Here is a 27,130-nt window from a genome sequence, read left to right on the forward strand (position 1 = left end):
ATTATTATTATTATTATTATTATTATTATTATTATTATTATTATTATTATTAACCTTTATTTATAAAGTGCTGTAAATATACACATGTTTTATGTTTTATAAATATAATTTATTTTTGTTTTATATTTTATATTTATATTTTATAAATATTAATATGTTTTATAGCAGCCAAGGTGTTTAGAGAGAGGGAAATCGAGAATCAAGAGGGAAAGATAGGGAGAGAGAGAGAGAAACAGTTATCTGGTTCTAGATATTATGTGCATGGGTCTTTCGTTCATCTAGGCTGGTAATACCAATGCTTCTTCCAGAAATTCAGCCATAGATCCATCTAAACCTAGAGGAAAATGGCAGAGACTGACTCAAGTACACAACAGATGGGAACAATGGAACATTACTATGGAGTGCACTCAACCATGGCTTCTCTCCTCATTTCACTGCATTTCTACAACTTTTCCCTACCTCCTTGTTAAGCCAGGGTTTTACATATCATCATCATCATCATCATCATCATCATCATCATCATCATCATCATCTTAGGCATATATGATATATGACCACAAAAAAATGGTGACAGTTTTACTGTTGTTGTTATTATAAATATTTTCTGTAATTTTGGAAGGTCATTTGTGTAACTTAAAAACTCATGGTAAGTAATGGTGCTACTCCAGGCCAAGAGAGGAATGCAGCAGCCCACTTTGGTGTAACACATGAAGCTATCCTCAGTCTGGAAAGTTCTATATGCAAACTGATTTCATAACTGCTCAACAATGGAGCAAGTGGCATGGAATGTGGGAAGTAAACTGCATGTAAATCATATGCAAGAATGAGTAATTTCAACACTTTTACCCCAATTGGGTGAAATTATGTGAGATTTTCTGCATCTTTTTTTTTAATTTTACAATTCAGTACAGTACTTTCCCCCCCCTCCTAAAAAAACCTGCACCAAAAGGCAAATCAATCATACTGTGTTAATTTTTAGGATGCAAGTAATCAACTACGGGGTGTTTGTAGATTCAAGTCTTCATATTTAACATCTTGCTTAGTAGCCTTTACCATGTCTAAATGTATGGACCTATGGCACATAATTCAGGCACTTTGTTGAAACTAAGCAGACCTTGCTTAGCAGGTCCATATTTGGATGAGAGATTTCATAACTACTCAATGCTGGAGCAAGTGGCATGGAATTTGGGATGTAAACTGCATATAAATCATATGCAAGAATGAATGGTTTCAAAACTTTTACCCCAGCTGGGTGAAATTATGTGAGATTTTCTGCATCTTTTTTTATTTACACTTCAGTACTTATCTCCCCTCTCTGGAAAAAAAACTGCATTAAAGGGAAAATCAACCATACAATGTAAATTTTTTGGATGCAAGTCATCATCTACTGGGTGTTTGCAGATCAAGCCTTCATATTTAACATCTTGCTTAGCAACCTTTAGCATGTCTAAATGTACGGACTTATGGCACATAATTCAGGCACTTTGTTGAAAGTAAGCACACCTTGCTTAGTTTCAGTATTTGGATGAGGGCCCACCCTTGGAAGCTTACATGCCACTTTGAATTTTGTAATGGTATAAAGCAGAGGTGGACAACTGTGGGAAGTCTAAGAGGTTGCATTAATGCCCAGGAGATGTGGCAGGGCCACACCCTCCACTACACCCCTAGCAAAAAATTTTTAACTAGAAACAGGAAATGAGACAAAGTTAATTTCCTTTTTTAAAGACTTCTCTTGGGCCTAGATCATCCTAGTTAGTAAAAAACATGGCAAAAATGCTTCCATAGCCTAGAGAGCATTTTGGGGCAATTTCTGATCTCTAGGGATCACAAACAGCCTTGGGGGTTACATGTGACCTATGGATTATGGTTTGCCCACTTCTGGAATACAAGGAGGCTATACATGTAAGCAGTGGCTTAGCGGTCAAGATGCCAATTCTGATGATTGGAAGGTTGGCAGTTTGAGGCCCGAGTGCTGCATGATGGGGTGAGCTCCTGTCACTAGTCCTAGCTTCTACCAGCCTAGTAGTTTGAAAGCATGCAAATGCGGGTAGATAGGTATCACTTCTCAGTAGGAAGGTAACAGCACTTGGTGCAGTCATACTGGCCATATGACCACAGAGCAGTCTTTGGACAATGTTGGCTCTTTGGCTTGTAAATGGAGATGAGCACTGCCCCTTACAGTTAGTCACAACTAAACATTCATGTCAAAGGACTACCTTTGCCTTTATGCATGTATACATTCATAACAACAACATGTGAGAGATGTAATAGTGTCTTCAATCTGTCAGGATGGACTATGATTAGGGTTGCCATAAGTCAGGAGCTCCAAACCGGGACAAATGTAGGACAAATGTAGGACAAGGTTTACAAATGTAGGACACATTTTTATAAAAATGGAGGACATGCCAAAAAATGATTTTTTAAAAAATGTTAATATAAATGCATGTTTCTTAGACATGGTCAAAATGGAGGACACTTTTGTTATTTAATAACAAAAATAAAATAAAATAAAAAACCAAGGCTGGGTTGTATATATTTAAAAATAAAAATAAAAACTTTTCCCTCCCCCTGGCCCAGAGGTCTATCCTCCTCCTTTGCTTCCTCCTCCTCCTCTTACTCCTTTGCTGCCACCGCCTCCTCCTCCATTGCCTCCTCTTCTTCCTCCTTTGCCTCCTCCTCCTTTGCCTCCTCCTCCTCCTCCAAGGCTCCTGACACTGGCCAATGGCAGACTGGGGCTGGAAACTAGGCCAGCCCCTGCTCATCTGCCATTGGCCAGAAGGCTTAGGAGGCGAGCGCTGCCCCTTAAGCCCCGTGCGCAAGCGCGTGCTGCTGCCAGCCATGGTCCAGGCAAGCGCCGCAGGCTGCGCAGCAGCTGCGCTGGGGGGTGGAGGAGGAGAGGTGGAGGCAGAGGGCGGCGCGGCGCAGCCATGGAGGAGGAGGAGGTGGGTGGCCGGCCAGCCGCGTTAGCGGCCGCGGTAATGGTCGCATGAGTGCGCCCGGCCCGGAGGCTGGGCCCGGGACAAAGGCCCCAATTGGGGGGGAACCGGGCCGGGGTGGGCAGGGCCCCCCCCAAAAGCGGGTTTGTCCCGGGGGCCGCTGGGATATGGCATCCCTAATTATGATGCAAAGAACTGATAATGGATTTGAGGAAAAACAGTATGTGCAGTTATGGAACTCTCTGATGCTCATCAGTAAAAGGAACAAACCATTACGCAACTGAGCAATCCTCTCAAAAGATAGGGCCATCTTTAATCTAACAACTTCTCCAAGGCCAGCCTTTAGAAATTGCCACAAGATGCTTCATTCCAGATCACAGGTAAGTGAATACTTTCAGAGGATTGAGGCCAGTAACAGAATAAAATGAACCAAATTTTGCAAACGGAATGTTAGCTTGCAGTGTCTGTAGTCATATAAAGTCATATAAAGAATGCACAGTGATTTATCTTACAACTAAACAATTTATAACCAAGTAACATCCTAGGAAAACTATAATCCACTGAAATCAACATTTCTGACATTCCAGTAGTTATTTGGCTTTTATTTGTGTTTCAAAATAACCAGGTAGAAACATTTACATTTCATAATGATGTGGTTACAAAGTGAATACAAAAAATATTAGTTTTAAAAAAAGCCCCAGGGTGAGATAAAAGTGACTACAAAAACTGGTAGAGTAAAATTATGTTTATCTTATCTGCAGAGAGGCAAACAATACAACTATGTCTTCTCTCAAAATTGTTGCTATTTCTAGACTATGCCAAAATTGCATTCTGTATTGTAGAGAACACAACTAAAGCAAATTAACTACTATATGGGAAAATACAAAGTTGCAGTAACTTTTGGGTGGAAACGACTCTGCTCACAAGCATTAGCAATAACTCTCCACCCAAACATAACTCACAAATGATCTCACCAGTTTCCTAAACACACTTGAGAAGCCTTCCTGCCAGCTCTCTCTATAGCCAAGTCATGATGTCAACAATCCACCTGCGAACATACCATGTAGCCCTTAGTCAGGGTCATAGAAAGATAAGCTAAAAGCCATGGCACCATGAATTACAGTTCCTCTGTAAAAGGCCAGTATGTTCCCACCCACCTGAAAAATATGGAGAAAGTCCAATGAATCTGCTATTTACATTTTATAAAATTTCCCTCTCCCTCCCTCCATTCAAAAGAGTTTCAAAAATTACAATTTGCTTCAAATTTTCATAGAAAAGCGGTGTACTGTAATATAAATTAATTGAACCAACATCTAAAACAGAAATGCAGATGTGGATGCTGGAAGTACACTCTGTTGATCTTGAGGGAGACCAAACCTGACTATTTCTTATAAGAAATAATTATATACAGGCATTGTTCTGAACTCCCACACCCCAAGTAGTGGTTTCATTCTTCTTCTTCCCAGTTACCTGTTTCTTGACATCAACTAGACTAGATATCTTTAGTTATTTTTTTTTAATTAAACCAAGCACTACAAGCTACTGGTCTAGGGTACAGAATACAGTCTCCTCTCATCTACTGTTTCCCCAACCTTCACAGCAGCATGAGGCCGCAGCAGCACAAGCTTCAAGCATGTGATATTCCTCTTCCATCATCTTATTGGGGAGACACTTCATAATTATGAAAAATAACTAAAAATTAAAGTGCTACTCCAAAATGAGTGATGTTATCCCTCATTCAATTGCAATCATAATTTAACTGAGGTATGCCTTAAGTTAATGCAAAAATTTCACACAATGGTACATTTGTAGAATTTAGATTTCACCAAGGGTCTTCTCATGGACATGGTGGCTCAGAGGTTAAGACACTGACTCTGATGACCACAAGGTTGACATGTCAGCAGTTCAAGGCTCAAGCACCATGTGACAGAGTGAGCTCCCATCACTAGTCCCAGCTTCTACCAACTTAGAAGTTCAAAGTGCAAGGTACTACTTCAGCAGGGGGATAACAGTGTCTTGTATAGTCATGCTGGCCACATGACCACAGAGTCGTCTTTGATAACACTGGTACACTTAGCTTACTAACAGAGATGAGCACTACTCCCTATAGTTGGACATGACTAGACAATCATGTCAAAGCGGAAACCTTTACCTTCACCTTTAAAAGCCTTCTCAGTGGCTGAGAAGTCCCAACTTTAGAACTCCCTCCCTGGGGAAGCTAGGATGACTCCCTCCTCATTGCCCCCTCCAGCATGGTTTTTTAAAAAAAACATCTACAGGTTTTCAGTAGCATGCTTTTAATTGCATGCTGTCTGGTTGATTTTAACTTCTCTTTTGATTGTTCAGTTGTATATTACAATAACTTATATATATATTTACTTATGTCTTTGTATGTGTTTCTATCTGTACTTGTTTTCATATTTTGTAAGCTGCCTTGCATTTTAGTATTAGGGAAATATGGGATGGTGATGATGATGATGATATAATAATGAGACAATACAAAATACTTCTGCAATTACAGTGAGTCTAGTAGTCATCTAATATTTTGTCTTACTCATTACATTCCACAATCCATTAACACGTTTCCCAAGTGAGCACAAAAGGTTGAAGTCATGTTATGGATTACCTCTTTCTTCGGAAATGCTAACAGTTTAGTGTGTTTGTGGTGAAAGGAATGTTTCCTGGCCTAAGCCATAGAAAGCTTGCTCCAAGGCCTGAGAGTCCTCATGACAGAATTTCCTGAATTCCAAACCCCCCCCCCCACTTCTATTCAGGAATCACTTCCTTCCTTCTGTGCTTTCACTGGTGATGTTGAACAATAAGTCAAATACTCTCAGAAACTCTCAGCCACAACCCAGCGTGCTGCTAATGTGAGGAAGCCAGAGATGATGATGATGATGATGATTTATAGTTTATTTCTATAGTGCTGTAAATGTACACAGCACTTTACATACAAATAATCAAATCAATAAAAATATAAAAATATAAAACCTGGCAATGGCGTGCAATCTACAAAATACATATAAACAATAGAATTAGTTTTAAAAAGCAGGCAATAATTAAACATCAACACCCACTATCTAGTCAAATATCAAATAAATATTCACACAGTGCCTGGGAACGCTTCCCTGAACAGGATAGTCTTCAACTCAGATTTAAAAGTCGTCAATGAAGTGATGACCCGTGTTCATGGGGGAAGAAGGTTCCAGGAGTGAGTGGCAGCAAGTGAAAAGGGACGAATCTGGGATGGGGCAGTGGAGATCCTGCATACTGATAATATCCCACCCCATGCCTGTGGATGATCTCTCCCAGTGGTTGCATGTAGATGTTGGATATCATTGGGGATAAAATGGCACCTTGTGGTACATCATATAATAGCTCTTTTTTTGAGGAGCAGCTATCCCCAAGCACCACCATCTGGAACCTGCTTGAGAAGTAAGACCCAAACCACTACAACACATTGCCTCTGAATCCCATCCATCTCAAGCGTTCCAGAAGGACTATGATTAATGGTATCAAACACCACTGAGAGGTCCAAGAGCACCAGCAGGCAGTGCCTGGGGTGGGGTATAGAGTTGTTTATTGTAGGAATTTCTACACTGTTTCTTCTAATAAGTGTTGTGAGAACATTTTACAAACCATATAATGACTAAATCACATGTTTCAAGTGCAGAAGACACTACTCACCGTTCCCACCAATGGATATATAAAGCCAGCTCCAATACTGGCTCTCACATCACTGATAGGCAGAATGAAACCAGTGGGAACACCTTTCCACTCAGGCATGTGGGACAGGGACAAGTGAGTTTTTGCCATACAAATTGGCAGATTTCCAAAACCCTGAGAGACAGTAAAAAAAAAAAGGTCATATTATTACTGAGGTTGTGTGTATCCTGCCTTGTGTCAATAAAAATCCCTCCTCCCTTCAGGATCCTGTGTTGATGTAAGACAGACTTTGTAACAAAGCTAAATTCTTTGACTGGTATAAATGAGTGGAGTGTAGGAATTTGCACCAAGTTGTTGTTGCCTATACACACATGGAGAGAGAGAGAGAGAGAGAGAGAGAGTGAGTGAGCATATGTTATACTGGATGTTGCATCCCTTATATACTACATACTGAAAGGATTCAAGCTTTAAACAATATTAAGACCTTTGATTACTTTCCAACAGACATTATTACCACTTCAGCAAGGCTAGCCTTCACCTGAAATAATTTCACATTCAATGAAGAACACTACTTACTAATACAGATACAGCTATGGGTACTTGCATGGCTCTTTCTTATGCACATCTATTCATAAACAAACTATAATATAACATCCTTAATAAGGCAAGTGATAAATCATATGGAGGTGATACATTAATGACATCTTTATGGTCTGGAGTAAGGGAACGGAATGCTCATTATAACCTTTGGAACACTTGGAAGTTTCACATGGGAAATGCATGCTGGCCCAAAGACTTGTGGAAGACCCAGATAGCGCTAAATAAAGGTTAAATGGGTATGCTGATCACTCCCAAGTCCTCCTCCCTAGCTTTTTGGGTAATCAGTACTGAGATGTCATCTTTTTTAAACATTTGGATAAGAGGCAGACATTTTGGATTTATAGACTAAAAAACATTTGCGATGGGGCAGTGGAATGGATCCCCTGCAAAAATGGAGGGGCTACTGTATGTGTGTGTATATAGATAGATAGATAGATAGATAGATAGATAGTTCTGTTTGTAAATTGCACACGACACACACATAGGGTTGCCATAATTGAGGACCTCCAAACCGGGACAAATGTAGGACAAGGTTTGAAAATGTAGGACTTGCCACAGTGTCAAGCGGCCTCCTCCTCCTCCCGGTCTGGGAGGAAGCCTAGGCCTGCTCCCAGGCTGGGAAGGATGTGGGGTCGCTTGGAATCGCGGCAATCGCCACGGTGGGAAGCGTCCTCCTCCTCCTCCCGGTCTGGGAGGAAGCCTAGGCCTGCTCCCAGGCCGGGAAGGGTGCGGGGCCGCTTGGAATCGTGGCGATTGCCGCGGTGCCAAATGGCCTCCTCCTCCTCCCAGCTTGGGAGGAAGCCTAGGCCTGCTCCCAGGCCGGGAAGGAGGCGGAGGCTGCTCATCATCGCGGCGATCGCTGCGGTGGGAAGCCTCCTCCTCCTCCTCCCCCCGGTCTGGGAGGAAGCCTCGGCCGGCTCCCAGGCTGGGAAAGAGGCAGGGGCCGCTCCTCATCGCGGCGATCGCAGTGGTGGGAAGCGGCCTCCTCCTCCTCCCTGGCCTTACGGAGGCCTTGGAGGACCCCGCAGCCAGAGCTCCGACCGCAGAGCCGCCTCCAAGGCCTCACTGGGGCCCGGGAGGGAGCGTCTCCGCGGTTGGAGCTCCAACCGCGGAGAGCCCTCCCAGGCCTCAGCAAGGCCTTGGAGCCACCGCTGGGGCTGAGGTGGCCGCGGTGGGCGGGGCCATCCCGGTTTGGGTGCCAAACCGGACTGGGACCGGGATGGCACCGCCCAAACCTGGATTGTCCCGCCCCCCGGCGGGATATGGCAACCCTACACACACACACAAACATGCTAGCCAAAGACCTTTTCTGCCTGAAAGGAAGAGATGGTGCCCCTTCCCTTTTAAATATAGAAACCAGCTGGACTACAAGCTGAATCGTATCTGGCCATTGGGTTAGTAAGAGATATTATCCTCCACTATTCTTGAAAAGGTAGACCCTACAGAGTAGCAGACTGAATGAACAGGCTTTTTGTTCCTGAAACACAGGAAGCTCATATTATAGACCACACAATTCTTATCTGATGCAGTGACTGGGGATGGCGTCTCTCCTCTCGTGGCGTGTCTGGAGTCAGTAATGGGCTGGATGAGGGAAAACCGACTCAAATTGAATCCAGAGAAAACGGAGGTACTTGTGATAGGTTCCCCTGGTCCAGGAATGGCGGTGGTTCCACCTGTCCTGAACGGGGTCACGCTCCCTGTGAAGGACTCCGTGCGCAGTCTGGGGGTGCTTCTTGATTCGTCGCTTCATCTGACTCCTCAGGTGAACGCGACGGTCAAGAGCACCTGTTATCAGCTTCGGCTGATTCGCCAGCTGCGCCCATACCTGGCCCAGAGGGACCTAGAAACTGTTGTACATGCTCTGGTAACTTCGAGACTGGATTTCTGCAATGTACTCTACATGGGGCAACCCTTATACCAAACTCGGAAGCTGCAAATGGTGCAGAACATGGCAGCCCGGCTGGTCACTGGTGCTCCCAGGACCAGCCATATAACCCCGGTGCTGAAAGACCTCCATTGGCTGCCCATCCGCTTCCGAGCTCAATATAAGGTGTTGGTAATTACCTATAAAGCCCTAAATGGCTTGGGCCCAGGATACCTAAAGGACCGCCTCTCCCCGTACATTCCGCCTCGCACCCTCAGAACGTCTGGGCAGCAGCTACTGAAGGTGCCTGGGGCTAGGTTAGCCTCCACTACACGGAGGACATTCTCCACAGCTGCCCCAGCCCTTTGGAACACGCTGCCCACTGAGCTCCGCTCGTCTACCACCCTGGCCCAATTCAGGAAGGACCTGAAAACCTTCCTGTTCCAACAGGCATTCCCCGAATAAAATCCTGTGGGCCTCCCTCCTCTTCCGTGGCCAAGAGGTTGGGCTATGGGGCTTTTTGTTTGTCTGTTATGGTTTTTTATTGCTTGTGTATTTTTAAATTGTTGTAATTGGACTATGTTTTTAACTTGATGTAAGCCGCCCTGATCGTGGGAAGGGCGGGATATAAATAAAATTTTTATTATTTATTATTATTTATCTATCATTCAAACAAACATACAGTAATTTATAAATTACAAGAAATAACGCCCACAGTGCATCCAAATCACAGACATTCTTGTTTTTACCTGTTGACTATAGCGATTTATTTGCGATTGTGCCGCAGAAGACAGCTCTATGTCCTGAGCTCCATAGATTTTCTGTGCTATGATTCTTATTTTTTCAGTGATGGGAAGCTGTGGAAACAAAATAGATGACAAAATGTTAATTCACATTGCCAGGAATCTTAAAGTATTGTCTTTAGTAGCAAGGTTTACTTGACAGGTCTCTGGAGCAGATTTAACACTGACTTATACTTGTTCTCCTGAACAAACAACACAGTGTGGTAATAGCTAAAGGTGCACGCCATGAGAGAAAGGAGTTTCCTCTGCACCCAGTTTGGCAAGAAAAAGAAACTAATATCAAAATAAACAGCCTTAATTTTGTACACCTCTGGAAGCCATATATTCTGATTTGTAGGGCATTTAAAGCTCCTACATTAATGTTTGGAACAGCTACTTTTGTGGATTATAACTCCTAGAATTCCCCAGGGTAAATAGTTACCAAATTTACCAAATCTGATCTTGCTTCCATGGGCCTAAATTACGAGTGAAAATAATGTGGTCCCAGTTCCAGGCTATTTCATGCCCTAGGCAAGGGTAATTTCACCTTCTTCAAATTTTTAATTTTTTTAAAAAAATTACCAAGCACAAATAATAAAATTAATTTATTTTATATGGTAAGAACAAGTAACACAACAGTCTTCAATTGTCTTTCTCAAATACATAAGAAATCATTTTAGCACACAAATCATTTTGAATAGTTCAGCTTCAGTTCCGGAAGCATTTCCAGATAAACCTTTTACGAGTTTAGGTTTTGGAGCCCTGGTGATGCAGTGGTTGACTCAGCCTTCCATCCTTTCCTAGGTCAGTAAAATGAGTACCCAGTTTGTTGGGGGCAACTGGCTTACAGATTGTAAACTACTTAGAGAGTGCTGAGTTCACTGATAAGCAGTATAGAAATGTAATTGCTATTACTGTTGCTATTAGGTTGAGTCATCAAATATCTCTATTAAATATCATACATACTACTGAAAACAACATGTTGCCAACTAAGAAAAATTAGATATTTTCCCCTTCCATAGTCAAAACTCTTACTAAATGTCAAAAATAAAAATACATATAAAAAGGATAAATGAAAAACAGAATACATATATATGCCATAAGACTTTATAATTAGTTATATTTCAGGGCACTGTTTTGGTGTGTGTGTGTGTGTGTAATTGTCAGCTGTGTTTTTTACAAGGGTTAAAACAAAACCCCTCATCTGTATAAATTTGTGCCCTGGTGCTGTGCAGCCTCCTCTCATGTTGAACTGGAACTGGGTATACAGGCTAGGTAGGGTCTCTGAAAGTTGTGGACTAATAACACCTGGAGAGCTGCACAGTTCTCACACCTGGAATAAATCTTGTTGGATCAAAGGGATTTGCCTGAATGTTGTCTCACCATCCAATTGATTCAATGGATCTACACTACTCCTCTCGAAAATATAACTTCTCCATCTACAAAAGATTCTCATTTTTGAAATTGCTCTTTTCAATCCATAGAGCCTTTGAAGCTAGCCTGATGTCAGCAGGCAGCACTACCTATCTGATTTATTTTATAGTATACATGTTAATTTAAAAATAATAAGAATGAGTTTTGTGGCAAAGCAAAAATGCCCCTCTCGAGCACCCCACTACCCTCTTTCCAAGAATAAACTTGGACTTCGGCAATTGTACATGACTACAAGTGCTTTGTTTCGAACTATTTTTGTTAGCCATGTTGAAGGATGAGGTGGAACAAAACTGAAATTAAATACATTTCTTCCCTGGAAAAGAGGAAGTGGGATGAAGAGATCCTTTATACCACCACTGACCAAGTATAAACTAACACAAGTAATCTCCCTGTCTAACAGCCATTGTTGCAGCTACATTTCACTTCATGAGGAAGAATCAAATGCCTGATCTTCACACCAGAGGAAACACTACAGCAGGATGCCTTTCTAATCAATAATACAATTGATTAAATGGTGAATGGCTTATGGTGCACTATGTCTGATTGCTGCACTTACGTCTGAAAAGCACTTACAAGGTCCCTTAGATGAAAAGTGGTACAAAAACATAATGCTTCATTGCTTTCTTGTGAAATGACAGGGCTTAACCTGATCATTATCCAGTTCAGAACCCCCAGTATCAGTTTGCTTTTTAACAAAGTGAGATGGATGAGTGGGGAATCTGATAAACTCACACTGCCCATTAAAGCTGCAATATGTTTACTGAATGAAAATAGTAAGATCACTTACATCAGATCACCTTTGCTGCTGCACTATTCCTCCCTCCTGCAATGATCTATATTCATTCAGATCCTAACCTCTAATTTTGCATCATTGTTTTTGTCTTGACCTGTTTATGATGCCTGCCAAAGGTATTTTTCAAAAGAATCCACAAAGCAAACATCTTCAACAGCAGTTAGCAGTTTGTAGATGTCAATGTCACACTTTATCCTTGTCCCTCAGTTTTAAAATCAGTCTGCTTCATCCTGCTAACAGTGAAGCTGCCATGAAATCAAATTTCATTCACTACATGACATCACCTTTTGATGTGTGTGTGTGTAACTGGTGTCGTTTAAATACTATAATCAGCCACATTGCAACTATATACTTGTTTGTTACTTTATTAAAGGAACCAGATGTTTTTATATTTTTGCATCTGAAACAAGAATGTTATTTTTGGGATTCATATCAATAAATAACCATTTGTTAATGGACCCAAATTTAAATTCCTTTCTGTGAGCATTGTTACCACAAAATTGCAACACTGTGACAAACCACTATGTTTAAACAACAGGGCACATACTTGATTCACTAAAATTTAGTCTATAATTTTGTTGTTAAAAAAAAAAACCCTGACATTCTGGTATAATTCTTACACCCTCACTCTCCCCTTACTTTGTTAATGCTGAGATAATTGTCAGATTAACATTATGGATCTCAAATAATTCTTAATTCAACTAAGGGGTTGTATACACTGGCATCTTTGGCCAGGCTGGGGGCAGAGTTGGGGTGTAGCATCTACATGATGCATGTCCCGGCTCTGCCCACAGGCTGGCATGATGCCACATGCTGCACCACACAGTGTGTGGCATCACAGTGCTCCCATGGCACTGTGTCCACAAGATGCAACCACGAAGGAGCACTATAAAGCCACGGTGCTGCAGCTATTACACCCTGCAAAGAGCAGATTGGGGCTACAGCATGCAGTTGCTGCTGCCCCGATCTGGCTTCAGGTAGTCTGCACAGCCCCTAAGTCTCTGATTTGATCTGACAAAAGTGACTTAGAAAAATAAATAAGTCAGTGTGGATAACAAGCAATACATAGTGCAACAGTTACAGGAATCTAAATGATTAACCAGGTAAAAGAATAAACCAGAACAAACACAGACATTTCTAAGCTTTTATTTCCTTGGATATTGCAGGAAAAGTGCTTAATGAAATCCATGCTATTGAATAACTTGAACACATTGTCTGCTTCACTGCTAAGGTTTAACTGGATAGGATGATGTCACTTGCATGATTTCAGACTTTTGCATGAATGCCATCAAATACAGTAAAATCTAATAAATGGGATAATGCCTCAGGAATATCATGCATATAATTTCTGGCATTCATGAAGCAAGGAGAGGTTGTTCATCTGGCAAAGTTTGCCACCATAAAATTAGGCCTCTTTTGTGCCTCTAGAGTTTGCTACCTTAAAATTAGGCCTCTTTTGTGTCTATTGTTGCAATACTTGTCACCTGTGATTGCAAAGGAAAAGGAAGACTTACAACCCCCCCTTGTTAATATAAAATTTGAGTGCACACACCCGAAGTCCTAATGAAGAAAAATATTTTACTGTTTGTTGTCAACAAGCCATATAGAGTTCAGAGTTGCATGCTCCTTCAGTTTCTATTTTACATATTTTTTAAAATATGAGAAATGTGCTGATGTCCAAACAAACTAATCACATCTGAGTGATAGCACTTAAATCATGCTTGCATCAAATTTCTACAGCACGAATGTTCAGAGCAGCACAAATTACTAAAGAAAGAGTCTTGAGCATTGATAGGCAACTCAGCTGCCTCAAAGTAACTGTAATACAAAACCCAGCTGGGGGTCCAACACAGAAACAGGAACTGATTTATCTATTCTGGTTTGGTCAGGCCCCACCTGGAATACTGTGTCCAGGTCTGGGCACCAAAATTCAAAAAGGATGTTGAGAAACTGTAGCGTGTCCAAAGGAGGGCGACTAAAATGGTGAAGGGCCTAGAAACCATGCGTTATGAGGAACAACTTAGGGAGCTGGGGATATTTAGCCTGGAGAAGAGAAGGTTAAGAGGTGATATGATAGCCCTGTTTAAATACTTGAAGGGATGTCATATTGAGCAGGGAGCTAGCTTGTTTTCTGCTGCTCCAGAGACTAGGACCCGGAACAATGGATGCAAGCTACAGGAAAAGAGATTCCACCTCAACATGAGGAGGAACTTCCTGACAGTCAGGGCTGTTCGACAGTGGAACAAACTCCCTCGGAGTGTAGTTGAAGGTTTTTAAACAGAGTCTGGATGGCCATCTGTTGGGGATGCTTTGATTTAGATTTCCTGCATGGCAGGGGGTTGGACTGGATGGCCCTTATGGTCTCTTCCAAATCTACCATTCTATGATTCTAGGATTTCTCATATATGTGCATATTCACATACACATTTTGTGGAGAAAGTGATCACTACTTGTGATTGTTATTTGGAGTCTTTATCAAGTGCTTAACAGTACTCCCAATTTCAACTAACTGTACTAAAATGCCTACTTGTAGCACTTTCTACAAATTGCAGGATATTTCATATACTAATATTATTTATTTATTTATTTATTTTTACTCCACTTTTCTCCAAAGTTGGGACCCAAGGCAGCTCACAACACACACACACACACACACACACAGATTAAAACAACACTTTAAAAACAACTAAAATAATTCAATTAAAACAGTAAAAAGTTTTTAAAAATATAACATACGAAATTTAAATATACAGGTTAAAAATAATCTAAACCAACCCCTCATTCCCCAATAAAACTGGCCTGCATGATTTTAAAAAGCTTGCTGGAATAAAAATGTCTTTGCTTCCTGGTGAAAGGACAGCCGGGAGGGAGCCAGCCTAGGCTCCTGTGGAACGGAGTTCCACAGGGTAGGAATAGCCACTGAGAAGGCTTTCTCTTGTGTCCTCAGCAAATGAGCCTGGGATGGTAGTGGGACTGAGAGGAAGCCTTCTCCTGAGAATCTTAGGGCTCTAGATGGTTCATATGGGGAAATACGGTCTCTCATAGTCTGGACCTAAGCAATGATAATAGCAAACTCATTCTGCAAGGAGATATCTGTATACCTGAAATAGCAACATCTACTTCAAAAATAGCTAGAGGGAGGGGGTTTGAGGTTTAGAACCCCTGTTTTCATAGAACCTCCATGAGGACTGATCATGAGTCTGTGGATTCTTTGGGATATGGTATAGGAAACTGGAGACAGATAATCAGCTATCCTGCAAAGGAGCACAGCAGGCAGGCTGGTATCTTAAGGAGAAGCAGGTCTTGTTTGCTAAAATATCATGCATAATCTCCATGAAGAACCATTGCTAGCACGCTTTGTTGACGGAAGGAAAGCGGGAAGCCTCAATTACAGTTTAGAAGCACAACGGATGATCCCACCTTTGACGCTTCTGCAACAGTTAAGCAATATTTTGACAATGTAAGTCCCTCCATATGATAAGGACCTATAACTCTGGAGAAAAGTGTTTGAACACCTGCTCATCTATGGAAACCCACTGGGTGACCACTGGGCTTGTCACATTCTCTCAGTCTCAGAGGAAAGCAAAGGCAAAACACCTCCAAATAAATCTTACCAACAAAATCCTGTGAGAGGGTAGTTTTAGGGTTGCTATAAATCAGAAATGACTTGAAGGCACAAGCTTAGAGTTACCATAAACCAGAAATGACTTGAAGGCACACCACCACCACCACCACCAGTCATATGGACAGAACACAAGGATTCATTATTGATGCAAATCTGTTTTCGCAAATCCTGTTGCAGCCACCCAGCAGCAACAAATTTAAATATACTTTCCCACAAAGCAATCATTCCCTTGCACATATCCTGTTGTTTCTGGTGACAGAACTGTATTTTATCCTAATACAACTGCTGAAAGGGATGACCAAAGGCAGAAAAATAGTTTCCGTTCTGGAACAGTACAAAAGTACAAAAGAAGGGCTTTAGTACTAAAGTCAAAAGAAAGATTTATTTGTATAAACATTTCTTGTGTGGATTCCTTTATTTGGAACATTTTTTAAAAATCAAGGGGAGAAGAGAATTCAAAATGGGTGAGACAAGATGAGTGGGAATCTTTGTGGTTTGAGACTTAGGGGCTGTGCACACCAGCCTTAAAGGCTGGCTTGAGGCCCCGGGGGGCATTATGCTGTACTTGGCACTACATGGCATGCGGCGTTACAGCACTTCTCTGGCACTGTATGCACATGATGCAGCACCGAAGGAGTGCCTTAAAGCCACGGTGCCATGGCTATTGCCCCCTTACCAGGGTGCAAAATGGAGCCGCTTTTTGTGGCTCCTTTTTGCACCCTGGAAAATCCAGATCACGACCGCAGTATATGTTTGTCACTGCCCTGATCCAGTGAAAATAGAAGTGGCTGCAGGCCACCCCTTAGGGGCGATCTGCACAGCCTCTCAGTCTGCATAAAAATGCATGAGTTTTTTGTACAGAAAATTGCATTTTCTAAATAGAAAACAACATTTCTGTGTAGAACACAAGTTTTCTGTGCAGAATATAGCATTTTTCCAAAGAGAGAAAATGCCAAGAGAAAATCAACATGTCTTTTTTTTTTTTTTGGTACAGAATAAATTCCAAACTCCCTCATACTCTTTAAAATCCTTGAAGGCAATGATAAGTAACCTTCCCACATATTTCTGGCATATGATAAGAGACACTCAGATTTCTAACAAGAGATCTTGTCTGAGATGTATGCTTCAGATCAAGCTCTGACAAGTTCCAATGTCTTCTCTCACCAGGGTGATCTGGAGATGTCCACTCTGAAAGGAGCTTGAGTATACAAGCAAAGAAGGAATAGAGGTTGTCAGACCTTGATGTAATACACAGGCAAAGATCAAAAGTTACAGAAGAACATGTCTCAACACAGATCCCAATGCATTACACAATGTAAGCTCATTCTCTAGGGGAATATTTGATACTTACCGTAATATAGTTACAAGTACAATAAAACCCTTTGGAGAGATACAAGTGGTCCTCCCTGAGTTAGAATGGGCTTTTTGAATACAAGGCATTCAAACAATAAGGATCAGTAATGTAATAAGAAAGAGAAGGGGGGAAATAATTAAAAGAACATTTTTTATAGATTCAACATGAATTTATAAGAGCTCTTTGGTGGCTTATTCTTGTTACCAAAAGCCAGTTCAAACAGGAAGGTCTTTTGCTGTTAAAGCTTTGATGAGTTTCCAGAAGAAGCCAGTTTAGTATTCAGGGGCATATGTATCCTAACAAGTACATGACACAAACAGCATTTGAAACCAGGCACAGAATGCAGTGTCCTGGAAAATCTCATTTTCATTTTGAAATCAGTAATTTTCTAGTCGTTTTGCATCAAAAAAGCAAATCAGCTTGGAAAGCATGTGATCAAGTTCTAGTAAAGCTTCAGATTCCAGATGTTCAGCAGTATTTTCAGAGTGACTAGCTTGTCCTGAATCACTTCTTTGCTCTTTGCCTTCCTCCATGACTGGCAGACAAAACATACAGATGAAAAATATACAAATCTGTAAATTTGTTTCATTCTCTCCATACATGCAGGATGCAAAATGTTATTGTTACGTAAATAATTCTAAACAGTTTTATATTTTGTTACAGCAGAACATACAAAGAGTTTAATAGTGATACACTCACAAAGAGTGACCCTCTACAAGACTCTTTCTCTCTAACATTTACATATGCACCGCATTGTTAGGAGAGCCTTCTGGGCCCACTTTATGGATTGCCATGAAACAAGGGGAACTTGTCTTAGTTTAGTCTGTAAACAACATCTAAATAAAAATCATAAGCTACAATGTATGATGGTGGGAGAGACCAATTCATTTAAAACAAAACAAAACAGTACTCAACATATGACCCAGTAATTGGAGTCAGACTGTACTTATTATAATACACAAAAATAACAGTAGCATCCTTATTCCCACCCCACAAAGATGGGCAATCCACAGTTCTCCTTCTATTTTGTTTTGAGAGAGGTGGTCAGTATTTATTAGCTTTGGAAAAGCATGATCAACAATCTACCTCAGTTCCCACTAATTCATCTGAATCTTTTCATAAATCCTTCAACCTTAAATCTGTTTAGAGACAGTGATATTTTACAATCTTCATAAAATAGAAAAGCTTTAAAATGTTCCTGAAATGAAACCTGAATGATTTCCGTATCCAAATGTTTCTTCCCATTATTTCTGTCAGGTTGAAAGGGCCTGCTGCAACATCTTAAACTAGTTTCTCCCGATGTATTAATGTGTTTTGGCATGTGGAAAGGTTTGTCAGGCTTGTGAATTGTCCCAAGCAGTGGACTGGCTGAAATAGCACCAGGCTCACAGGAGAACAACGAAGTCCTGGAAAAATTTATAGTATCTGTCTGAAGGATTCTTACTTGGAAGAGGAGAGACAGGAGAAAGGGACTCAGCTGGGACACTGAGCTCAGAGCCTAAGCCAGATGCCTCCATTGTCAGTCCTGTGGAACCTCTGCAAGCCAGGGACTGAGCCTGGACCTCCCTGAGAAGATTCAGCTGCCCCAGGAGAACAGGGAGAACCCGTCAGAAATCTGGACCTTTGATCTTGGCTTGTTTACCAGGCTTCTTTTTTGTATTCAATCTCTGCATGATCTGGTAAGACACTATTCTGAGTTTTTAAACTCAGCTTGCTCTTTGACAGTGCCTTCCTGTTTGTTTCTTCAAACGATGACACCCCTGTGACAATGCTATGTACTGAACAAGGCCTGATTCCAATTCGACCCCTCTGTAACTTTTGTTTATCCAAGGGATTCCACTGAATGGTTGGGTCATTCTCAAGCATAAAGAGGACATAAGGATGAAATCCTATGGAGTTTTTGAAAAGGAAATTTCCCAGGCCCCCTTCCTCATAAATGCCTTGGCTCATAGGTTCTACAAAGACCAGCCATTGGCAAAACACCCTGTGCTAGAAAGAGTTTATATTGAATATGATGGGGAGCAAATTACACACATATTGCCTGGTCCTCGGTAGCTCTGGTGCTAATCTGAGTAAGAACAGTTTTGCTATGAAGTACAGTATGTAGCCTGGCTGAGATTAAAATCTATGTATGATGTGACTGCTTCCTCCTCTGATGGTACAATGAGGATACATCACCATTGGTCCAAATAGGGTTCCCCGAGTCTCTGGAGGACCATTAATAAGAGCTATACATGAGAGTAGACTGACAGCCAGCATGGTGTAGTGGTCTGAGCACTGTATGACTTGGGAGATCAAGGTTCAAATCCTCATTTGGCCACAGAAACCTGCTGGGTGACACTGGGCAAGTCACATTCTCATATCCTCAGAATAAAGCAAAGATAAACCCTCTCTGAACAAATCTCGCGAGGAAAACCTCATGACCTTAGAGTTGCGATAAGTAGGAAATGACTTGAAGGCATTATAATAACAAATGTAAACAGACCAGCCAAAACATCACAATATTCCAGGGTGTCCTATGGCTTGCAGAGTATCCTGCACAGCTGAAATGCCACTGCCTTGATTAGGTTTTTGGCAAAGGAAAACGTCTCAACACGACTGGCTATTGTCAGCCACCTTCTGTTGACTGTTTTCTCTGCCCTAGCCTTCTCTTTCCTTTTCTAACAAAGATGTGCCTGATGACACTCTCCTGTGTCCATTTTTTTATTTTGTTTTTGCCGAGGTTCTTGAATTCCTTTCCTCTTGCACTTATGTAGTCCTTCTTGCTCCAGGACACTAATTGAAATCACTGTGGATTCACTGGGTAAGCTAAAATGAGAACCAGCATGGTATAATGGTTTGAACTCTGGACTATGACTGTGAAGACCAGAAGTTGAATCCCTGCTCAGTTCATGGAAACCTACTTGGTGACCTTGGGCAAATCACATTATCTCAGCCTCAGATGAAGGCAAAGGCAATCCACTTTCAAACAATTCTTGCCAACCCCCCCCCCCCACACCACCACCACCACCACTGATACATTCACTATAAATCAAGAATGATTTGAAGGCACACAAGAACAAAACTAAAATCCTTGATTAAATTATTTTGAGGTGAAGCACCTTAGATCTTTGCTTGAGAATTTCACTCGCCCTTCCTTCACAAGTCCCACGCAGGACCTACACAGACCCGCCTTCTCTTCTTTCTCTTTAGGAATGATCTATAGAGGTTATGGAAAGTTACCCTCAAAGCTCTTCAGCTATCTTCTGGATTTCCAATCTATTTTAAAAGCAACTTGTGATTGTGAGACTTGTAGGCTTTCCTCTGGTGATCAAGCAGGAAGGATCACAGCCTGATTCACTGCTAAGATTTGGCCCCCACTCCCCATTTCCTCCTCTAGCCCCATGGGTATTTTTGTCTTACCAAATTTCTTCATAGGATTTTTCTAGGGCATGGAACGTAATCACTGAACAAAAGCAAAGTATTTGTTGAAATCAATTTCATAGAATCATAGAGTTGGAAGAGATCACGGGGCTATTGGGTCCAACCCTCTGCCAATCACCAATCAAAGCATCCCCAACAGATGGCCATCCAACCTCAGTTTAAAAGCCTCCAAAGAAAGACACTCCACCATAATCTGAGGCAGTATATTCCACTCTCAACAGCTCTGACTGTCAGGAAGTTCTTTCTGAGATTGAGGTGGAATCTCCTTTCCTGTAGTTTGAATTCACTGCTCCTTGTTCTAGTCTCTGAAGCTGTGGAAAACAAGCCTGTTCCCTCTGATATGACATCCCTTCATATATTTAAACATGACTATCATATCCCCTCGTAACCTTCTTTTGGGTATTAATATCTCCCTGGAAAGAAGAGAAAACACAGCATTTAAGGACTGTGGGCAGAAATCATTTTACAAATCACTCTGTCTTCCTCTTTTGCCACTGCAAACCAGTGTGTGTGATGTGTGTGTACGCAAGGTGTGTGTGTGTGTGTGTGTGTGTGTGTGTGTGTCAATGGTGGTTTCCATGTCAGTGAGGCAGTGAATCTACTCTGGATTTTAGTTTGAATTTCAAAGGAGCTATTCAAGGTTCTAATCCTATTCCACAAATAGGTTTAGCACCTAGGATAACTGCTTTATCCACTTTATCTAGCTGTCACTGATGGTGATTAGCCTCTGTGCTCCTTCTGCCTTTCAGCAAACCCCTTGCATTTCTTTTCTCTTGGATCTCTTAACCCTTTCTTTGTGCCTTCTTATTCCACTCTCCTCTAGGAGACTCAGAACCCTCAATTTGCCTATTTCCAACCTCTACAATATCCTTGGAATTGTAATCCAGTCTACTGTATCCTGTGCTGGAATTCAAATGCCATATTGCTCATAACAGTGAGTGTGATTCTTTGAGTTAATTTAACCACCTTTAGCAAAGTTGGGTTTACAGAACTGTAATTGATCCTTATATTATTACTTTAATTTGCTTAGTACATGTTACACTTTTTGTCACTCACAAGCTAACTGGTTGTCTACTGGAATTTCTATAATATTTGCTAATCTGCAACTTACACTGAGTAAACTTATGTCTCTTTAGCAACAACTCTCAGCATGCATGTACATTCATTAATGCCAAAATTCAAATATTCCTTAAAAATGAGTATTCTCAGAATGCCTTAAGAAATGCCAAACATGGAAAAAAATTGACTAAAACGTTATCACTTCATGTGAGTTGACGCAAATTTTAAAAAGACGAAGAGCAGATATTTTCACAATTAATCCCCTCATTTAGGAAACTGCAGTGTGGATTTCAAATGTTGCATAATTTATTTAGTGTACAATGCCAGGGAATTTTCTCCAAGTGAAAGAGTTTCACACAACTATAGCATGAAAGAGTCAATGTAAGTTTATATTGAGCGTGATGGGAGCAGGATCAAATTACATACTTGCCTGTACCTCAGTAGCTCTGGTGCTACTCTGAAGAAGAACAGATCCCTTCCAGTTTTGCTATGAAGCACGTAGTCTGACTGAGACAAATAGTTTAAGAACAATATTGTTCAAATGCTTCTTCCCATGTGTAATCAGACTGTTGAAACAGGCTCATTCAAACTGCCAGCTATTGAAACTATGCACAAAATTTACCCCCTTGCTTACACTGTAAGCACAAACCGCAAGAACTGGCAGTGACATACACACAGTGACACCTATTCTGAAACATCACCTGCAACGAATGGTCACTTCATGACCACACAGCAAAAAAAGACACATATGAGCACCTGCTTACTTTCAATCTCTTATATTTATCTGAAAGTCTGGGGCAATTTTATCTGGCCCTGTACAGATTTATCAAAGTTCTACTTTAAAAATCACTCCCTCAAATTTATTCAAAAAAGGAGTTGGGGAAGAAATTATTTCAAAATTTAATAAAGAGAACCTTTACACTTTCAGTATCTCTAACTTTGGGACACACTTTGGTGATGGAAGCCACTTCTTTCAGTAGAATCGGGAAGGGAAAAACTGTGGTGGGTGAGTGGGAGGAGGAGGTAATGTATGGAGAAAGAAAGTCCAACACTATTGCTAGCTTGAGAGGCTTTAGCCCTATGCCCAGTGATGTAGTTTACAGCTGTAAAGACCTTACTGCTAGGTGGTACAGCACAAGTGCCCCATACGTGGCTTTAAGCTTACGCGGAAGGTTAAGCCGCTATAAGGAGAATGGCATGCATGCCCTCAGCATGTCACCACACCAGACACAGGGATGCTCCCCCATTAAAACTAATGGGGTTTGAGCTTATGCATTTCCCCCCATGTGCGGGGTGGTGGTGGTCTGGAATGGATCCCCGCATATGGGGAGGGCCCACTGTATTAAATTCATTGTGTATCCTGTCCACATGTGAAGCATTTAATTTATACAGCTCAATACACTTTCATAGTTCAGAATCCTGCCTAGAGAAGGGGAAGAAAATGAGCTTGTCATCTCTGCCTTAAATTTTCCATTCCATTAATGTGTAACGTTTGCAGCAAGCATTTAAAATATTCAGAATATTTGGTACACATTATTTCAGTAATCTTGATGAGAGCCCTGTAAACAGGTCAGTATTATCACCACCTCCACATTGCATCTGAGAAACTAAGGATAGAGCAGCTTTACTAAGAACACATAATAAGTTGGAGTGGTGATAGTGAAATTTGAACTGGAAGTTTCTTGGCTCACATCTCACATTCTTGGCTGGTATACTATATCTGCAGGGAAATAGGCCCTTCTCTATGGCTCTTGCTAAGTTAGCTAGGGAATTAGGAACTGCTCCTAGAATTCTTACAGAATCAGAAGCAGTGTCAAAACAAACATAATTGTTCTTTACCCAAATGGAAAGTCGATTCACCAAGAACACTACGTTTCCTTTCTGATGCTATTCAGTCATTACAAGCCTCATAGGATACTAATATTTATTATTATCATGTAGAAAGTGACATGAAAGAAGGCATGTAGGCTGAGTTTGGGTGCTTTTTGTTATATTAAAGTGATTGCTGCATCACAAACCTCTTGTTTGATGTCTGAAATTAGTTGGTGAATGGCAGTGTGGTAAATGTCAGCAACAACTGGGGTGAAATCAAGACTTTAGTAAATAATTCATGAGGCCCACATCTTGTTAAACCTCCTCAGTTGCTTATTTTCAACACATGGCATCACTCTCTCCATTAGTGAGACTTGCATGCTTCCTTCTGAGCCCTCTGCCATTCCGTATGCCATGTCTACCAGGCCAAGAGATCCTGCATTTTAGTTACTGAAAGATCTCTAGGTTCCAGCTTTTATGTTTTAAGCATAATGAGAGTTGCAACAAAAAGATAAGAAACCCTATGTACTAGGAGGGAGAGAGAAGCATGTACAGAAAGATGTTTAACAGTCCCATGATATGACTTTTTGCGGCATCATGGTATGATTAGCCTTCAGAGCCACAGAAATGTCCTTATTTAAAACAAGAACATTTAAAATAATTCTGCCTGTTTTTTTCATCTTTAAAATTAGGGGAACAAATATTTGGATTTGGTGTTTTGCTTTAGTTATACAGCTTAATTGTTTAAAGATAAAACTGAAGAATAGCCTTAAGCGTAAGGATCAGTATTTATGCTTTTCTATATACACTGGGAAAAATAATAAATAACCATCACTCAGCTAAAGTCATCTATATCTTCTTCATATCTATTCTCAGGAACAGAGCCAAGACAAAATGCACAGTTCAAGGTGCTCTGGATTGATAGGGTATGGTGCTAAAAAAGCAGCTGACTCTGCACATTTCATTTTTTTTTTGTTCTTATGTTCTGATTCTGCTTTCATAAACCTGCTTGTAATTTCATCCCTGTCTTTTGATTCCACAGGTTCCATAGAAAGAGAGTGATTCCTTACACCCTCTGTAGACAGATTTGGTTTCAAAATCTATCGAAGAAAATGCGCTCTAAAGTTAAACCTGTGATGTGAACCCACACCTCCATCTGTGGTTAAAAGATTTATTTTTCTCTCCACAACATGAAGCCGCTTCCCACACCGTCTTTGAAAACATGAAAGGAATGGGAGATATTTAATAAAAACAAATATGAGAAGTGCCATGCTGTCACATGAGGCACATGCTAAATCCCACCGAGGGAGGGACAAAGTGAGCTTTCCAAGCTAATCTTTATTATTATTATTAGTCAGAGTAAGAGCATGTCTAGATTTTGTTTGAAAGAAACTCAAGGACTGGCTGCAGATGTCACCTAAAAGTTTAGGAGTCTTGGGAGTTGGCTGTGTACAATATACTTTTAGTTATATGAAATACTGCTCATAGTAGAACCATCTCAGTTTGCTGTGATATCTGCACCTCCAAACTGTAGTTCAAGCAATCTCCTTGCACTCAGAATTGCAGAGTAGGCTTGTGGCTTGTAGGGATTGCTAAAACCACACTTCGTTGGTTTGGCTGTAATGGCAAACTGTGGCTTAACAAAAAACATGAAATATCAGATACACACTTCAGAGACTATATGTCAACAGCTCTGATCCAACTGCATTGGCTTAAAATTTGTTTCTGAGCTCAGTTTAAGGTGCTGATGTTGATTTACAAGGCTTTAAATGGCTTGGAGACAGGATGTCGAAAACTGCTTCCTTCCATATTAGCCTGCCTAGGTTTGAAGAATTTCAGCAGAAGCTGTTACATGTCCTACTAGCTAGACTGGTAAGCACACAAGTCAAAGCAGCATCTATATTGCTTCTTACATATAATCTGAAGAGAGCTAATAGGCCACTAACTAATATTATTTCTTTGCTTTCTTTTTTTCCCCCCTGCATGTTTTAAAAACATATTTGTTTGATAAAGAAAATTTGGTACAAAGGGAATTTTTTTTTGTGCCTTTTTGGTTTGCCTAACAGAGATATTGCTGCAATGTGGACTTTGATTATTTTTTTTTTAATTTTTGTTTTTTTTTTGTGTGTGTGTGTGTGTGTGTGTGTGGGTAACAGTCTTTCACTGCATTTCTATTCCCAATGGAAGTTATTCTTTGTGAGTATCTGGTGGGCAATCAAAATGGTATTATTTTATTTGGACTTTGGTTTTTGAAACTGGATCTCAATTGGCTTTGATTTTAAAAGTCAGCATGAGGCTAGCTGGAAAATTTTGAGATAACAAATAAATAAATAACTTTTCCAAGTTCTGTCTGAATTGTTGATTTGCCTATTTGTCAGTATGAATATGAAAATCAGGCTCATTGCACCACAGAATGGCATGTTGTGAGCTTTATTTCTTAATGTTATGTCTGTCTTCATCAAACTGAAGAGACATGGCATCTTCCACAGAGTTTGTGTCATATATTTTGTAGTTTGATATTTTAAAAATAGAATTCTATAGTTATCACTGCTTGCAGGAAATTCTTCAGAAATGAGTGGGATTTCATCAGGCAGGATGCTTTCAGAACATGAGCCTTAATCACTAAGGCATGAAAGATTTGTAGGAGGGGATATGTATGGTTCCTCCTCTCTTCCCTCTCCCACTCTGGCATGGTTATCTAAGCACACTGCTAATGAATGAGTCAGTTTATTTTGAGTAATAGCCCTCTGCTTCAAGTTAAACACTCATTCTTCAAGAAAGCTGAAACACTTTAAGGAAGTCTTCTTTGATAAGACTGCTGATACGTTGATGATCTCCATATGTATTTCAATGGATACTATTTTTAAAAAAATCATACACACTGCTCTATCCAGGGTTCAGATGGTTTTTGTGAGCAGCCCCTTTCTGATTCTAACAATGGAAAAGAAATAATAAACAGTACAGAGCCAAAAAGTTTAAATAGGTACTTGTGTGAAGACAAACATGGTTAATATGGTAAACTTCTCTCTGGTCGTCTCAAAGCTCCTTGTCGCCTGTCTGCATTTTTACAAAAATCCCTTGAGTAACTCTCATTACCACAATTTATTTGTATATCTTTCTCTTCACCCTTATTTCTCACTGCTTCAGTCCCTTGACAGCTGATGTAATACTTTTCAGATCTCTCTTGCTCTCAGGTTAATACTCTGTTCTTCCTTCTAACTGTTATTTCAACTATGCTGGAAATTTAGTTACCAACTTAACTATGAATTTACTTGTTTATATGAATCCCTTTATTAATTTAGTGATGCAAACTAAATAATGGAGTTCTTTTTCTTCACAAACAGAAACTGCTATGTTTTCAGACTAGGGAATTAAATATAATCATAAAGGAAATGGTTTAGGGAAATATAACAATAAATAAATGTTTAATATCTGCTTATTTCTTCATTACATACTAATATCCACTCATCCTTGGAAAGCCAAGACTGGATTATGGACATTTCCCACTGGTTTCCTATTATCAGCTATTCCTCTCTCCCCCTCCCCATCTCCTTTAATCCAGATTTTCAAGGATACTATAAAAAACAAAAAAATCCAACCATCTCCTGATTAAAGTGTTAAGAAACATACCAATTGCTAATGTCATCCAAGCCATTATGTTATCTCCAAAAGGAAAGTGATTCTTCAAACCTGGAATCCCCACGTCCATTCTTTTACCTAGCCTGATTGAGCAGGTTATGATGTGGATGTAATGCTGAGGCTCAGTTTGTGAACTTTTCAAG

The 27,130-nt window shown here is 40.6% G+C and overlaps 1 protein-coding gene across 4 annotated transcripts in view; it reads right to left on the minus strand.

Moving 5' to 3' along the window:
* The window catches only part of MTHFD1L (methylenetetrahydrofolate dehydrogenase (NADP+ dependent) 1 like), a 199,051-nt gene that overhangs the window by 45,660 nt on the left and 126,261 nt on the right, over nucleotides 1-27,130 (minus strand). For all 4 annotated transcript variants that reach the window (XM_042444996.1, XM_042444915.1, XM_042445168.1 and 1 more), the window contains 2 exons: nucleotides 9,816-9,923; nucleotides 6,624-6,776 (listed from right to left, as the gene is read on the minus strand). In XM_042444996.1, coding sequence (XP_042300930.1) covers nucleotides 6,624-6,776; nucleotides 9,816-9,923 — 261 coding nt within the window. The remainder of the gene's footprint in view (nucleotides 1-6,623; nucleotides 6,777-9,815; nucleotides 9,924-27,130) is intronic.

Source organism: Sceloporus undulatus, chromosome 1 (genome assembly GCF_019175285.1).
Source record: "Sceloporus undulatus isolate JIND9_A2432 ecotype Alabama chromosome 1, SceUnd_v1.1, whole genome shotgun sequence".
NCBI classification, from domain to species: Eukaryota; Metazoa; Chordata; class Lepidosauria; order Squamata; family Phrynosomatidae; genus Sceloporus; species Sceloporus undulatus.